A 16,371-nucleotide genomic window follows, 5' to 3' on the forward strand; every position below is an offset into this window, starting at 1 on the left:
GGTATCATACCTGGTCATATCATGTTGAATTTTTAGTTTTGATGTCAAAGTCATCAATCTTCCTTTTGTTTTTTATGTCCTATTTCAGAAATAAGTTTGTATGTCTGTGCATATGCATGTGTGTGTGCATGTAGATATTTAATCCATTTGGCATTCATTGTGTATAGTGTAAGGTGATGATTTAATCTAATTCAAATAGACCCAACCTTTTCCTTAATTTGAAAAGCTACATGTATCATATATAAATTTATGTATGTAAATATGTTTCTCTTGTCTCTTCTGTTCCATTCATCTATTTATTTATTCCTTTACCCAAGATAAAATTTCCTGTCTGAACAAAAAGACTTGGATTAGGACTTCACAAAAGTCTGAAGAGGGTCTTGCCATTTATAGGAAGAATAAAAAGACTGTTAATAGAGAATGGTGTTCTTAAGTGAAACAAGCAGAAATAAGTGCTTTGACGTTTCTTTGGATTAATCTCTGTCCTGGTTTTTCACTTGTTAGTAAATACTGTCTGGTAGCAATGCCCTCTCTCCTGGCTCTCTCACCTAATCAGTAACTCTAGAAACCATATTAAGAGGCTGCTCGTTGACCAGAGGCAAGGCCTAGGTTGTAGAAACGCAAATCAGCTCTTATGTTTTAAAATTTAGGGCCAAACCCTACTTCGTCTGGGACAACAACATGTAGTCATCTCAGTCCTTCCATGCTATCTTCACAATACAGATAGTAAAATTTAGATAAAAGGCTTAATGGAATTTAGAATCATTTTTATTCATTCAAATGCTCATAGAAATAAAACTTGGAAAAAGGATATATGATTACCAGTCAGGTCTGAATGGGATTCTGGATGGAGCCATCTTAACTTGAAAAGCTGAAAGTTGAACATTTTCTGCCACATTGGGTAGGAAGACATGGTCAATTCTTTTCTTGTGTTTAATAGGTACCTGCAATATAAATATTAAGTAGATACTGGAGCCTTTAAAAAAGATGGTGAATAATTCTTGTTATAGCATCATTACAAGTCACTGTTGTTAATGAGACCAAGGTCATTGGTTCAGTCTGGGTTAGGCCATTTAGTGTGCCTTCTTGTACATATTTTGCCTCTTGTTATAAAGGGTCAGGAATGAATCCATCAATGGAAAGCCTTTTCCAGCTAAGGAAGGAAAGATATTCCATATTTGGAGTAATCAATAAATTCTTTAATATTTTATCATTTGTGTTAGTGCAGTGCTACTTTTTAAAAGAAAATCATTGGTGTTCTTATATCTCAGCCATGTATAGACTCCTCTCAATCTGTATTTATCTGACTTGTCTCATAGGCCTTATTTAAGAAGTCAGACCTTAGATAGATTTGAAGAGGCCCCAACTAATTTTGTGGCTTTCCTGGACCTCAGCCTTTTTGCTTGGGGTCTCTATACTGTACGCAAGCCAATGGGCCCACAAGACACTTCCTTATTTATTAGAGTTTATTTAGTAGGGTAATGTGGCCAACAATTAGTCTTAGACCATCACCCTTGTAAATCTCTAAAACCTAGTGGATGTCCACTACTGTACTTAAGCTACTTAGCAGCTTTCGCAACCATAAGAGTTGTGATCAGCAACCTGCCCCACTGCAGGAACATTTGCTTTGGGGAGTGAAATGGGGATGGAGTGAATCTTAAAAGCCCTTGTGGTCCCATACAAATCAACAGAATGTTGCTTCCTTTTGGAAAGGGCTTTGCAGAAACAAATAGACATATAGTAGAACTTCACCTTTTGCTGAAAGATGACTGCACAGAGATTGGTGGGTCAAGCAAAAGGTGGGCATTGATAATGTGGCCCTACTTGGTCAAGGATCTCAATTGGGTATGTTCCTGACCTGCTTCTTCCCTCTCTGTGTGTCTCGCCTTAACTGTGTGTCTAGAAATACTGCAACAAACTTTTGGTCCACTAACTAGACCATCAGCTTCAAAAGAGGCCTTAGGATGGCATATTTTCTCTGACAAAATGATTATATTTTTTCCTCTTAATTTTTCTCAAGGTAAGAGGGGAGGAATTCTTAAATGTGTTGATTAGATATATAAACCTCTGGAGGGGATTCTGAAAAACAGTGGAGCAAAGAGTGTAATACTTATTAAAGTAGTACAGAGAGGGCAGTGGAAGAGGATGCAAATGGTGTTTTACATAAGCTAAGAGCTGAAATATTAAAAAAAAAATTCTTCAAATATGTGCTATACTTCAAACTAATCTGTATTCCAAGAATTTCTTTGGAGGGTAGATTTCTCACGTGTTTTAAGATGACTTCTGAAATTCTTTATTTCTGCTCTGCCAAGGAACTCAGATAAAGGCTCTGATGCTGCTAGTTAATTACTGTAGATGATCAAAAAAAAAATTCAGAGACAGAACACAGCAAGGTGTTGGTACTGACTTTCATACCCATTTACTGAATTGTAATTGAGTAAGTGCTTTTGGACTTAATTGTTTCAACATCAGAATTTTATTACTGAGGAGTGATGTCATCAAGATGGCAGAGTAGGAAGCCCTAGACCCTCCTTCCCGCATAAACACACTGATTCAGCAACAATTCATGGACAAATTCCCTTTGTGAGAAATCCAGAATTTTATTTTCTAAGACCCAACCACTAAGATAAGGTCCTGATACACAATTTTTTTAATGTAAGTTTGAAGTGACCCTAAATCCATAATTTCATATTTACATTTTTCATTGTTTCATAATCAAATTTATCATTACTTACAGTCTTTGGCCTTTGAATCCTTCTTGTTATTTTACTGCCCATGAGGTGAGTCTTTTTAGAAGGTGTTGCTGGGTGTCTCTGGATGATGTGGAAGCAGAACTTAGGGAGTAGTGAGCCTGGGATATAAGGCCTATAATGTGAAAAATGTTAAATTGTATCTCTGGTTACAATGTACAGGCCTAGATTTAATTCATAAAATTTTAGAGCTTAAAATGGGCCTCTGATCCAGCTTCATCAGTTTTGAGTGAAGATGTCAATACTTGGATGGAGTCTTTTGCCTGAGGGTCCATGACCAAGTGAAAGAGAAAGAGATGATGGGTTACTTGGACCTGTGGGTAGAAGTGGACAGACTGAGGTACTCACATTAATAGGACTTAGTAATTAATTAGATTTACAGAGTGAGGAAGAATAGCTCTAAGATTTCTGGCTCAACTGGTCAGATATTAATTTTATTTTATGGTGGATTTTATGATGATGGCACATACATGCTCAACAAGTCATTGTTGGTTACAAGATCAGAAGGATAGATGTGTGGGAAATATGAGTGTGTAGAGAGGAAGCAGATAAAGATTAGCTCAAGGCCCCTGAGAAGACAGAAGCCCATGGGATGCTGTTCACAGCAATTGTCCCAAGGAAGAAAGGGGGGACCTTTTCCATTTTAACAGGAGGGAAGGAGAAGCAGCTGAGTATAGATGTAGGTAGGCTGGGGACAAGAAGTAGAGGGAGTTCCCATCTGATAGGGGAGGAGGACAGTGTCTGAAAGTCTGAAGAGACCAGGAAGATTTAAAATAGTTGCTGCATTATAATAACTTTAAATAGAATATAATCTATAAACATATTGAATCACTATGTTGTACACCTGAATCTAATATGATATTATAAATCAACTATACTTCAATTAAAAATAAGTGAAATAAAATAAGATAAAATAGCTGCTGTGAAGAGGAGGAGAGAGTGAGCTGACCCTACCCCTGGCTCCAGGGGAGAACATGTGAGCCGGGCCTAAGCCCACCAGGCATCTCAGTCTCTGGCTTCAGTGATTTGTTCAAAATTGGTCACATGACCTGAGTCAGCCCAGTCAGAGCTCGATTCTTTTTAACGGTCCCCTCTCCACACCCCACTCTTGCCATGCGAGCTTGAACAGAGGATGGAAGCTACAGGGGTGGCAGCCATCTTGCTTCCCAAGGGCTCCACTTCCCGCCTGGTCCCAGCCTGCTCAGGGCCCAGAGATGCAGAGAGAAATCAGTCCTCAAGAAATAGTTCAAACCTTGATCGCGCCCATATGGATCAATGGAATGGAATAGAGAGCCCAGAAATAAACCCACACATCTATGATCAATTAATCTTTGACAAAGGAGGCAAGAATATACAATGGAGAAAAGACAGTCTTTTCAGCAAGTGGTGGGAGAGCTGGGCAGCCACATGTAAATCAGTGAAGTTATTAGAACACTCCCTCACACCATACACAAAAATAAACTCAAAACGGCTTAAAGACTTAAGTATAAGACATGACACCATAAAACTCCTAGAAGAGAACATAGCCAAACATTCTCTGACATAAATTGTAGCAATGTTTTCTTAGGTCAGACTCCCAAGGCAATAGAAATAAAAGCAAAAATAAACAAATGGGACCTAATCAAACTTTAAGCTTTTGCACAGCAAAGGAAACCATAAACAAAACAAAAAGACAACCTACAGACTGGGAGAAAATATTTGTAAACGATGTGATTGACAAGGGCTTAATTTCCAAAAGGTACAAACAGCTCATACAACTCAATAACAAAAAAACTAACCCAATCAAAAAGTGGGCAGAAGACTTAAATAGACATTTCTCCAAAGAAGATGTACAGATGGCCAGCAGGCACATGAAAAGATACTCAACATGGCCAATTATTAGAAAAATGCAAATCAAAACTACAGTGAGGTATCACCTCACACCAGTCAGAATGGCCACCATCAAAAAGTCTACAAATAATAAATGCTGGAGAGCGTGTGGAGAAAAGGGAGCCCTCCTACACTGTTGGTAGGAATGTAAATTGGTACAGCCAGTATGGAAAACAGTATGGAAGATCCTTAAAAAGCTAAAAAATAGTTGCCATATAATCCAGCAATCCCACTCCTGGGCATATATCCAGAGAAAACTATAATTTGAAAAGACACATGCACCCCAACGTTCATAGCAGCACTATTTACAATAGAGAAGACGTGGAAGCAACCTAAATGTCCATCAACAGATGAATGGATAAAGAAGATGTGAGATATATATATATATATATATATATATATACACACACACACACACACACACACACACACACACACACAATGAAATACTACTCAGTTATTTAAAAAGGATGAAATAAAGCCATTTGCAGCAACGTGGATGGACCTAGAGATTGTCATACTAAGTGAAGTAAGTCAGACAGAGAAAGACAAATATGATATCACTTATATATGGAATCTAAAATATGATACAAATGAACTTCTTTACAAACCAGAAATAGACCCACAGTTGTAGAAAACAAATTTCTGGTTACCAAAGGGGAAAGGTTGGGGGGAAGGGGTAAATTAGGAGTTTGAGATTAGTAGATACTAACTACTGTATATAAAATAGATAAACAACGAAGTCCTACTGTATAGCACAGGGAACAAGATTCAATATCTTGTAATAAACTAATGCAAAAGAATATGAAAAAGAATATATATATATATACACATATGTATATATATATATATATATGTGTATATATATATATATATATATATATATATATATGAATGAACTTGCTGTACACCAGAAAACTAACACATTGTAAATCAATAAAAATTCAAAAAATAAAAACGAACCTTCATCAAGCCAGCTTAAGCCAATCCATCTCTGAGCATTTCAGTTTTGTGAACCAGTTGATTTCATTTTTTTCCTTAAGCATTTTGAGAGTAACTGCACTAGAACAAATTGTAATTTCTCAGGAGTTACAAGATCCTAAGGGGAATCCATGTTAATGCTAAGTAAAGAGAACTTGCCCCTTAATTCTGCTTCTGCTGGGAGGCAGGGAGGCTGCTGTGACCACCTCTACAGAAAGGAGACAGACCTGGGGCACCTCACGCTTCTGGCTAGACATCTGAGAAAGGAGTGGTAATGGCTGACTTTTACCTTTTAGCACCAATAGTATAGGTAATATCTGGCTCTCCTCTTGCAGTGCTTGGTACTAAATTTAGACAGGTATGATCTCTGATGAATCTACACTGTGGAAAGGGAATGTTGCCTGCCATTCCAGTAAATGAAGAATGTTGCCTGCCATTCCAGTAAATGAAGAATGTTGCCTGCCATCAAGCCATCAGCTACTGCAGTCCTACGCCCCTCAGTGTGTCCTGAGGGGAATTTAGGATGGAGAAAAACAGGAAACATTCTGTGCTCTGGAAGCTGGCCCTAGATGGTTAAGATGCATATCTAGGGAATAATTTCAGTGAGCCCAGACTCTTGCATCTTCCCATACATAGAAAAGCACGAAAATCATTAACTTGTTTTTTTTTGTGATTAGCAGTAATCTTATGATGTTCAACTACATGGTTTGTTTTTCAGCAAAACTCCTCTATATCCTGGATCCTTCTCTACCTCTTCAGAGCAGTTCCTCAGAGCTATCTGAGAGGCTGTCTCCTGGGCTACAGTCCTTAGTAAGCTCCCCAAATAAAACTTAACTTGCAGCTTTTAGGTTGTGCATTTTTCTTCAGTAGACAACATGTAGAAAGTCCTAAGCAAACCGCCTCCCGTCACTGCAGAAGGGGACAGATGGGGGCTGAGACTTGGGAGTAACTTCTACCTCTGCTTCCTGAAAGAGAGGCTTCTCTTTTACTCCTGCCGTGTCCCCAATCCTGGGAATTAGGGTTCTCCCCACCTGCCTCCTGCCCCACTCTGGTCCTTCTCTGTAAATGTGCAGGTCTTAGAGGACACAGATGGCAGTTTGAGAGGACATGTTAACTCGGAAAGGAATTTAAAAGATGCTTGGCTGGGCTGGAGGCAAAGGGGAAAGGGAGAAACAGAAAACCCCAGGGAGGGTGGAGAGGAGAGTGCAAGTACAGAACCACTCAGGGTGGGTGGTCAAAATAGGGCCCTTGGGCGCTCTTGATATGCTTCCTCTCTGGACCTGGGCTGGGGTGGGGGACGCCAGCCCTGCAGTCAGTGCCCAGGCAGCAGGCACTGGCAGGCAGGAGCACCCTTGGGCTTTACCAACAAGCCCAGCCTTGTTCTTAGAAAACCCAAACTATCTTGACCTTTGAAAATAATCTTTCTGCTTCTGACAGACTGTTTTCTTACATCATTCACACTGTAAGTAGCCAAAAGGAAACACATAAAGGAGGACACACATATATGAAAGTGTAATAGCCAACATTTGCACAATGACCTAGTGCTACTACACTCTGTGGCAGACACACATTGTTTCATAGAGTCCTCAGAATACACCTTTGAGGTGGGTATTTTTCAGAGAGGTGAATTAACCTGTCCAAGGTCACACAGCTAGTAGTGACAGAGGAAGGATTTGAACCTTGGCTGTCTTACCCCGAAGTCCATACCCTCAACCACCAGCTATGCTATGGAACAGAAAGGAGGAGCTTGGCTGAGCTTAACAATAGGCTGATCGTGGCTACTGATTGGGTAATATTTTTGGTAGATCTAGAAGAGAACTTGGAATTTATTTAGTCCTCATCTTATAGGGGAAGAAGTTAGTTTAGAGACATCCCGGGGTCTGGCCTCTGTTCCATTGCTATTTGCTAGCTGCATTGTCCAGAGTGCTGTTTTGATTGCCATTTCCATAATACTCCTCAAGCCCCTAGGACCCAAGAATCATGATGTACTTTATGAATAACATCTGAGAAATGTGGTCATTAACATCCTATTGGGGAGGAAGAAATTTTCCTCTACCCTTCTAGGTTCTTCTGGCTGGTCTAAGAATTGAATTGACATGAGATTGATTAACAGGAGAAAATCAGACAAAAGTTTAATAACATGTATACACGGGAGAGACTGAGGAAAACTGAGTTACTTGCCAACGTTACTGAAGCTCTCAACTTAAATACCATCCTCAGCTAAAGACAGAAGAGGATAATGAGGATGGGGGAAAGTCAGCTATGGGAGGTTACCAGGAAAAGCACAATAAACAAGGGTAAGACTGTTACACAGATTTGTCTTTTCCATAGATAAATTTCTAGAGATTTGGTCATCCTCCTCTTCCTCGTACTGAAGAGGGAAACACCCTTACAACCGTAAACATTTTTTACAAAAGGGCAACTTCTTTCCGATGTCTGCTTTTTCTCAAAAATAACCAGCTTAAAACAATATGCCAAAGAGGGACATAAGGGTGGCAAATTCTACTCCTCTATAGGACCAAGGTGTTAAGATGCTTCAAAATCTAGTGAACTACACAATGTTCTTTAGGTGACATATTTCAACTGGAACCAGTTTTTATGATTGAAACTTTTTAGTATAGCCTATCAGTACTCCAAAGTGGACTGAAGTAGAAAGTTCTGACTGCAATTGAGGATGAAGGTTTATTCATTCATTCAACAAACATAGAGCACCCACTCAATAACCGCTGGTTTGTTATCATTAGTCCCTGGGGCCCTCCTTCAATCCCGACCCTGGACCCTGAGAGCTTAGAGAGAGAAAGGGTATCCTTACCGCCTGGTGAGCTCCTCTGGGCGGAGGATCTCTCAGTGTCATTAAGCTGACTTTGTAGCTCTTCCACCCACTGGAAAGCGTCCAGCTCCACGCTATGCTCGTGGGCAAGCCGGCTTCTCATCTGAGGGGAAAAGTGCTTGGGAAGCAGAGATGCTTCTTGGTGCACACTTTCGTCAGTTCACTGTGAGGGGTTAGGGTTAGGGGGGATTCCTAGGGAGAGTGTGGGTCCCAGGCTACCCCAGGAATACAAGTCTTCATGAAATCCTGGTCAGGCTGAACTCAGCCTTCTGAAAATCAGGAGCTCCAGGAAGGCCAAGAACTTAATCAGAGAGGGACAGAGGCAGCCCTTGGAACCCTTTATTACCTTATAATAGCCAGAAGTTTACTCACAAAAGTCATATCTTTTATGTTTATTTTATTAGAGGGGAAGTGGGGAGGGGGGAGGAACCAGTTCACCTTGTAGGCCAAGCCATGCATCTACCCCAAGAACCTGTGGGAGCCCCTGGATGGCTTCAAGCAAAGATATGATCTCTCTCCCAGATCCTTATGCTGAGTTCAACTCATCATGTGCAGGGAATGCTCTGAGCACTGTCTCCAGGCCTGACACAACGCCCACAACCAGAGGCTAACTTTGTGTTTGCTCTCCCTTGCACCCCTTACCCAGAGTCCCCTGGCCAGAGAGTCGCTAGGTCCAAAGCATGCCTCATCTGCATAGATCACAGGCATTTTTTCTTTTTTAATTTATTTTTATCATCTCCTAATTGTTTTTAATTATAAAAAAAAGTAATAGTGTAATGAGTTGAATAGTGTCCCCCACAAAGTGTCCACCTGGAACCTCAAAATGTGACTTTATTTAGAAATAGAGTCTTTGTAGATGTGATTAAGTTAAGATGAAGTCATACTGGATTACAGGGTGGGCCCTAAATCCAATGTTGATGACCTTACAAAAAATGAAGCAAGTACAAACACAGAGAGAGAGACAGACAGAGGGAAGGCGGCCAGGACTGGAGAGCTGTAGCTGCACGCGGAGGGACGCGGGGGACGGCAGGCAGTCCCCAGCAGCTAGGAGAGCCATGGAAGAGGTCCTGCCAGAGCCTCCTGGAGGGACCCACACCTTGATTTCAACTCTGGCCTCCTGAACTGTGAGAGGATACATTTTTTATCCTTTTTTTGTCATTTATTTTTGTAAAATTCTCCTTACTGATCTCCTTGAGCACTTGAAACACTTGGCCAATCATTTAATTTAAACTTCTGATTTCTGTTTCCTAATATCTCTGGTGAATTAACTGACTTATACATTCAATGAATATGTGTGAAGCACCTACCCCAGAAGGTGCTGGGGGGTTTTTTTGTTTTTTTTTTCCCTTTGTGTTGAATTTCATTCTGTGGTCTCCTTTGTTGGGACTTGCAATAGTCCGCATGTACACTATATAATTTCCTCCTTTTTTTTTTTTTTTTTTTTGCTGTGGGGTATATTTAAGAAGAACACATTGGGTCTGGAAACCACTTTGCCTTTCCTTTTTTATTTCTGCAGTTCCAGAAACACCATGAATAAAATTCCCTTATAATAGCTTCCATAATACTTGCTGCTTTTCCAGATTACTCGTCGGGATTTTCCAAAAGATCCCTCCTAGTTCAAAGATTAGAGCCAGGTAGAAATATGTTTTTCAAGTAGCTTACAAAGATGCCAAGATTCTGGGCCTCATGGCCGTCAAGCCATCATCTTTCGTCACAAGCAGCCTGAACAATCACCCAGGTATAGATATTTCCATTTCCCTGCTGTTCCTGGGAGTGACAAAGGTGAGGAACACCGCTGTGGAGGCATGGAAAAGACAGGGGAAGAATGAAACAGCTGTGGCTGGTACACCCTGATTTACTACCTCTCACTGGAGTTACCTGTCGGAGTTCTCTCTGAATTTTCTTCTGCTGGAGCTGGCCCAGTTTAGAAGCCCTCTTGGCTTCTTCAGTAAGGAGCTGCAGGTGCTGTTCCTTTTGCTCCACATCCTCCAAAAGCTTCTCCATGCTGGAGGTTTTCATTAAATCCAGCTGCTGCTGGTGGAGAGCTTCCTGGGTCACTCTGCGTTCTAATTCTTTCAGCAATTGCGCCTATGGCAGGAAAAGGCCAAAGGAAACAAGAAAGGCACAGAGTCTTTCTTCTCAGCAGAGGGCAGGGGATGAGAGGTTGGCCAACACAACTGTCCCCTCCATTAGTGCCCAGGGGCAGAACTGTGTGAAGTATTCTTGGGCTCAGGGTACCACAGCCCAGCTGCTCTATCCTGTCCTGTGCCAGCCAGTAGCAAGACCAAATAGTCATATCTACCACAAACTACATTTGCCCTGTCACTGCGCCTTTATCACGCAATAGCAATGGAAGGGCTGAACCTGGAGAGACGGGGTGATGCAATACGTACAGTGAGTGGGGAAGGGAGGTGCTAATCTTGTCTCTGTTTCGACTTCCAAAATAGCCCTGGGGAAGCCAGATTCCAGATGGTTGGAAAAGGAAAAGAGTAGTAATAATTGGTTCTGTTCTGAAATTTTTCTAATCAACAGTCACTAGAAGGTCGATCCTTAATTATAATATTAATAATGATGATTAATATTTGTAAGGTGACTTTATATAATTATACATCATAACTCACTGGCACACAATAATGGAGGAATTAGGGTCCAAAAGGAACAAATTATATTTTATGTTTTAAAATATGCCCAGCTTTCCCAGGCTGTTATTTAAACTCAGCTGTTCTCTCTCTAAACCTAGGGTCTCTGTTTCATTCATGCTCAGAGGGTTGGCACGGTTATTAAGAGCTTAAACTTAAAAAGCCTTTATTTTGGTGCCAGTCCCTATAGAGCAGCAGTAACTTCTGAAATTAAGACTTAGTGTGTTGGGCTTCCCTGGTGGCGCAGTGGTTGAGAATCTGCCTGCCAATGCAGGGGACACGGGTTCGAGCCCTGGTCTGGGAAGATCCCACATGCTGCGGAGCAACTGGGCCCGTGAGCCACAACTACTGAGCCTGCGCGTCTGGAGCCTGTGCTCTGCAACGAGAGGCCGCGATAGTGAGAGGCCCGCGTACCGTGATGAAGAGTGGGTGGCCCCCGCTTGCCGCAACTAGAGAAAGCCCTTGCACAGAAACGAAGACCCAACACAGCCAAAAATAAATTAAATAAAAAAATTTTTTAAAAAAAGACTTAGTGTGGGTCATCAGGAAAGGAACCAAGACTCTCTGCTTGGGGCATAATGCTGATGGCTGGGCCACACTCATGGAAAACATGCTTGGAGCGTGAAAGGAATGTGTTAGAGGCAGAGACCCAGACCCCAAGATGCCCTCTGGGTAAAAAGATCCTCAGAGAAACACACAGAACACTCTTAGTTATGAGCTATATTTCACCATCTTAGCCAAATATGAATAAGAACAAAAGCCTTTTGGCCACTGCCCCTGGTTTCTGGGCTGGAAAGAAGGCAGAAGGGAAGCCAGGGTCCGGGCCATCTTTCACCGGTAGTGCCGTCTGCTTGGCTTCACACTGTGTTCCTCTGGTGACTGCTACAGGCAACTCAGTGCCACGTCTGGTCGCCAGAGCGTGTTCAAAGAGAGGGAGGAAGAGGGGTTCTGAGCTCAGACACCTGGCTCTCCTGCTGCTTGCATATCCTCACGTTGTCTGCCTGAGCCTTGGCCAGGGCCTGCCTTAGAGCCAATGGCTATTGACAAAATAAAACCACTTCTTGTTTTGCCATTAGTTTGATGTTCACTCTTTTTTACTTTGCATAGCTTCCTGTGAACATCCCAAACACAGTAAGGTAGGATATAAGTTTCCTTTCTGTATTTTCAGCTTCCCAAGCAGTCTCTAAACCACTTCATCATCCATCGTTCTTTAAAATTTCTGGTAGAACAGAGCTCCTGCTGGCCACTGCCTCCTTGATTTCAATTAAGAATAGTGTGACAGATCAGAGTAAATAAAGACTTTCGGAAACAGTAAGTAAATGTTTCCAAACCACTACTGATATGTGCTTTGGTTTCAATTTTCCTTAAAGCAGATTTTCCACTTATTGTTACTTCATTTCCCTCAGATAATATGCTTGAAACTCAAGGATATGCAGTGTTTTGACAAAGCTTGCCAGCTCCATCTTTTCCCTTCCCTTGTGCTAAACTCTCTGATCTGTTCTCTCATTTGCTTCTTTGCCATTTGCTTCTGGCTCTTTCCTATTTCTCCCAGGCTCTGATATTGCCTGTTCCCAGGAAAACTTGCTACCTGACACCAGCACAGCAGCTGCAGCCGAGGAGGCCAGTGCCACCCCCTCCCCCTGCTGGGCCGGGCCTCCCTCCCCCAGCGCTCTCACCTTCTCAGCCCTGCTCAGCTGGCCCCGGAAGTGCGCCTGCTGCACCGCCAGCCTCCAGTGGCCCAGGCTCCTCATTTTGCGCACCAGGGCGGCCAGGCTGCAGTTGTCCTGCTCCACGGCCAGCAGCTGCTCCTGCTTAGAAGGCTCACTTTCAGAAAAGGCTGCCCCCAGCACTTTTCTCAGGAAGGACATGAATCCGGACATCAGAAACATGCCTTCCAGAAGATGAGACAATTGTGCAGTGAGACCCAGTGCCCTTTTTAAATGCCTGACACAAGGATTTCTCAGGGAAACAGGACAGGAATGCAAACAGAGTGAGCAGCGAGGTCAGACGCTAGGATGAAATGCTGATACCCCACTCAAAGTGAGATCACATACTATGGCTGGATTTTCTTTCATTTCTTCGTCAGGTCTGGCGGAGCCCCATTTCTTCTTTAGGCCTTTCTTTCGTATTGTCAATCCCTTCTGTTCTTACTTCACCGATGAGCTCACACACTTTCTGGATCAAATTAAGCTGATTCTCCTCCAGCTTCTCCTGCAAATTGCAGGCTCAAGTTCAGGAAGGTCAATTGAGGAAGAGTCACTTTGCCCCCTAAAACCCAACTTTCAGAAATGATATCACATCAAAACAACATCCACCCAGACAATTACTCCATCGGGTATTGTCTGGAAGCCTCACTAGTGGCCCCTTTAGTGTTGTCTTCAACCCGCAGGGCTTCATCACCTGCACATCTCAGAGCCTGTGGTTGTCAGACACCAAGACAAGCTGAGCCGGTAGAAGAATGGGAGGTCACAGGTGGAAAACCAAACCGCCCCCCAGCCCCACCCCCCCCCATACACAAAAGGTTACTTGGGAATTTGAACCTAGGGATTTTTGCTATCAGGTTGGCTCAGCAGAACCTGACCAGGTAAGACACTGTCCATGAGCCACTAACAAGGAACTCCGTTAAAAACAGATAAATTAGAGGAAGGAATCAAGCTGGCTGCCTTCCTCTTTAGGCTCCAACAGAAATCTCATTGTGAAACAGCCCATTCTGAATGGCTATGGCTAACAGCTTATGGTGAAATAGCTTGCTCATTGGTAAGTACAACTTGGAGACCCAGCATCCTTGGGTGAGGGGTGACTGTGGGATATCCTTTCACCTCTGAACCACTTCCCGGGAGAGGAAACAGGAGGTTAGTGCCGGGGAGCCAGAGCAGGAAGCCTGGATACTGGCCACACAGCAAAAGCTTCACCATCTTCTTGGGACCCTGGGGTAAAACAGCAATTCCCTACCTTCAGGGGCTTGTGGAACTAACTGAGCCTGTGAGAAGTGGAGAATTTCCTTTTTGTCTAGGAATCTGGCAGAAGCTAAAAAGAACCTAAGAAATTTTTCAACAATTTCACACCCGAAAGATGGCTTAGTAAGTTCTAGATTTCACTGTCTGCTCACCTCTCTCCTGCAGCACCAGGCCCAATGCATGTTGGTTTGGATACCTTAATATTTGTAAGCATTTGTGTTTTGTGGACACTTCACAGTAAGGAGAAAGGTCCAGTCCTCTCTGGAATAACCAGACCAAGGCAGAGCATCAGTGGAAACTCCTCTCAATGGACCAACTCCAGGGACCACCCTGGAATCCTCTGGGGGAAGGGAGTAAGGGAAGGACCCAGTTGGGGCTGGCTCTGGGGAACATCTAATAGCAGAGAAGGGGGCAGGTTTGGGGGAAGCCATGGACTTGGGGGTGGTAGGTTTGTACTGAAATTCTCACTTGTAGGACTGGGGGACCAGGCTCCACAATAGCCCACTTTAGGCATGGGTCTCCATCTTACAGCTGCTCAGACATCATAAGACAGTGACAGGCTTCCACAGTGCTGTGGGCACATGGGAACGCCCTCACTCCTCTGCTGGGTGGACCTTTACTGACAGGTCAGCAGCTCCCTCACACCAGATGTGAGAGAAAGGCTGGTGGGCATTTTGAAGGTTGTAAAATCTCTGAAAGCTGATTCAGATTCTGAATCTGCCCAGTGAACTTCCAGGAGGCGGCTGTTGCTACCTACACTGGGGTTTGGCCTGGCCCAGGGCACTGTGCTCTCCTGTTTTGGATGGTCATTCAATAGACAAAACAGTGACATAAACTGTTGGGGTTTTGGAGAAGAAACTCCCCCTTCCCTCAACAGCAATCAGATGGCAACACGGCAGTAGAGTGAGGAAAACTGCAAATATCTAACTTATTTAAAATTCAGTGTCTCTTTTGGGAAAATAATGACCACTCATTGCTGACTCACTCTCTGCAGTGAAAGCCTGGAGCTGGAGAATTCGTGGGCCTAACAATCTCTTGTTGTCACAAAGCCCACTCTGTTATTGATCTCTCTGTACAGCCACCGCGGGGGTCAGGTACACCCGGGTCCCCATAGGACTGCCCAGACATCCGACCCAGGTCACTTACTGTGATGTGCAAACATGTCACAAACAAAGCTTGAACTAATGCTTCATATTCTTCTGGGACTTCTTTTTGAATTTGCTTTTTGAGATTCAGAGTCTCCTCCTCCAAATCCGTGAGTCGAGCTCTCAGAGCAGTGACTTCCATGATCACATTGTGACTGAGCTCTGCAATCTAGTAGCAGAAATTTTTTTTTAATGGAAAATAATTCAGGAATTCCACATGGCCACTGCAAAAAGAGTCCTTTGTATAAATATATCAATGTTGAATTGGTATTCTACTTTGAACTTAATGAAGAAGGTGAATATCCTGTTGTGCAAGTATGGGCAGAAGAAGCTAAAGTTGGCTTAAGGGTCCCAGAACAGTTCCAGACACATAGTAGGTGCTCGATAAATGGCTGCTGAATGAATGAACCCAGAAGAGATGCTACTTAAGTACTTTGGAGAAAATACTTCAACTCTCTTGGCTTCCATTTCCAAACTGGCCTCCCCATGACATCTTAGCCTATATACCACCTCCTCAGAAGGCACATTGGCCTCAAAAGAAAACAAACACCCCCCCCCAAAAAAAACAACAAAAAGAAAAAACAAAGCAATAAAAAATAACAAAAGTCACCAAAAAACTAAGAAAAAAAAAAGCCCTCATTGCTTAAAAAGTACAGGCACACTCCTTGGATGTCTCTGCAGTGGACCAGTCATTGATGGGATTTCTATAGGAAGGGGCACAAGAAAATGACACCAGGATGTCCCATGTCTGACTACTGCTGAGATTGTGGATTTGAGAAATGGAGAGCTTTTTTAGTAATAACTGACCTACCTGACCAGCCTTGTCTTCAGGTGGACTCTGACCTCTTCGTATAATGTCTAATTCCTAAAGAGGAGAAAGCAGTGCACAGCCAAACTCAAACATTTATTCAGTGCACCACGCTCCAGACAGCTCTTATCTGTGTTATTCATGCTTCTTTTTGAGATCCTCGGGCTCCACCTGGAGCCAGGACTGTGCTTATTGCCCCACTGCACTTTAGGACGGGATCTCATTTTAAGGAAGTCTCATCAGTGAGACCCATGATGTGCATCCTAAAGACAGAGTTTATTCAAGGATCCTAGCTTCTTTGCTGAACCAGGAACAGCACAAAGTCCCTTGTGCTTGCTGAGGGTGGGAAGGTCAGCTATGGATCTTCCCCTGGGGACCAGCTGCCTTACTGC

General features: G+C 43.0%; 1 protein-coding gene across 1 annotated transcript in view; it reads right to left on the reverse strand.

The window, feature by feature from the left end:
* Nucleotides 1–780: 780 nt before the first annotated feature.
* Nucleotides 781–16,371, reverse strand: part of LOC103000602 (coiled-coil domain-containing protein 162-like) — a 42,815-nt gene continuing 27,224 nt past the window's right edge. Inside the window, 10 exon segments of the mRNA XM_057528005.1 lie at nt 781–944; nt 2,736–2,789; nt 2,792–2,865; nt 8,413–8,533; nt 10,309–10,518; nt 12,746–12,877; nt 13,124–13,183; nt 13,185–13,280; nt 15,173–15,340; nt 15,983–16,036. Of these exon segments, the coding sequence (XP_057383988.1) occupies nt 819–944; nt 2,736–2,789; nt 2,792–2,865; nt 8,413–8,533; nt 10,309–10,518; nt 12,746–12,877; nt 13,124–13,183; nt 13,185–13,280; nt 15,173–15,340; nt 15,983–16,036 (1,095 nt within the window). The 3' untranslated portion in view covers nt 781–818.

This window comes from Balaenoptera acutorostrata, chromosome 14, assembly GCF_949987535.1.
Source record: "Balaenoptera acutorostrata chromosome 14, mBalAcu1.1, whole genome shotgun sequence".
NCBI classification, from domain to species: domain Eukaryota; kingdom Metazoa; phylum Chordata; class Mammalia; order Artiodactyla; family Balaenopteridae; genus Balaenoptera; species Balaenoptera acutorostrata.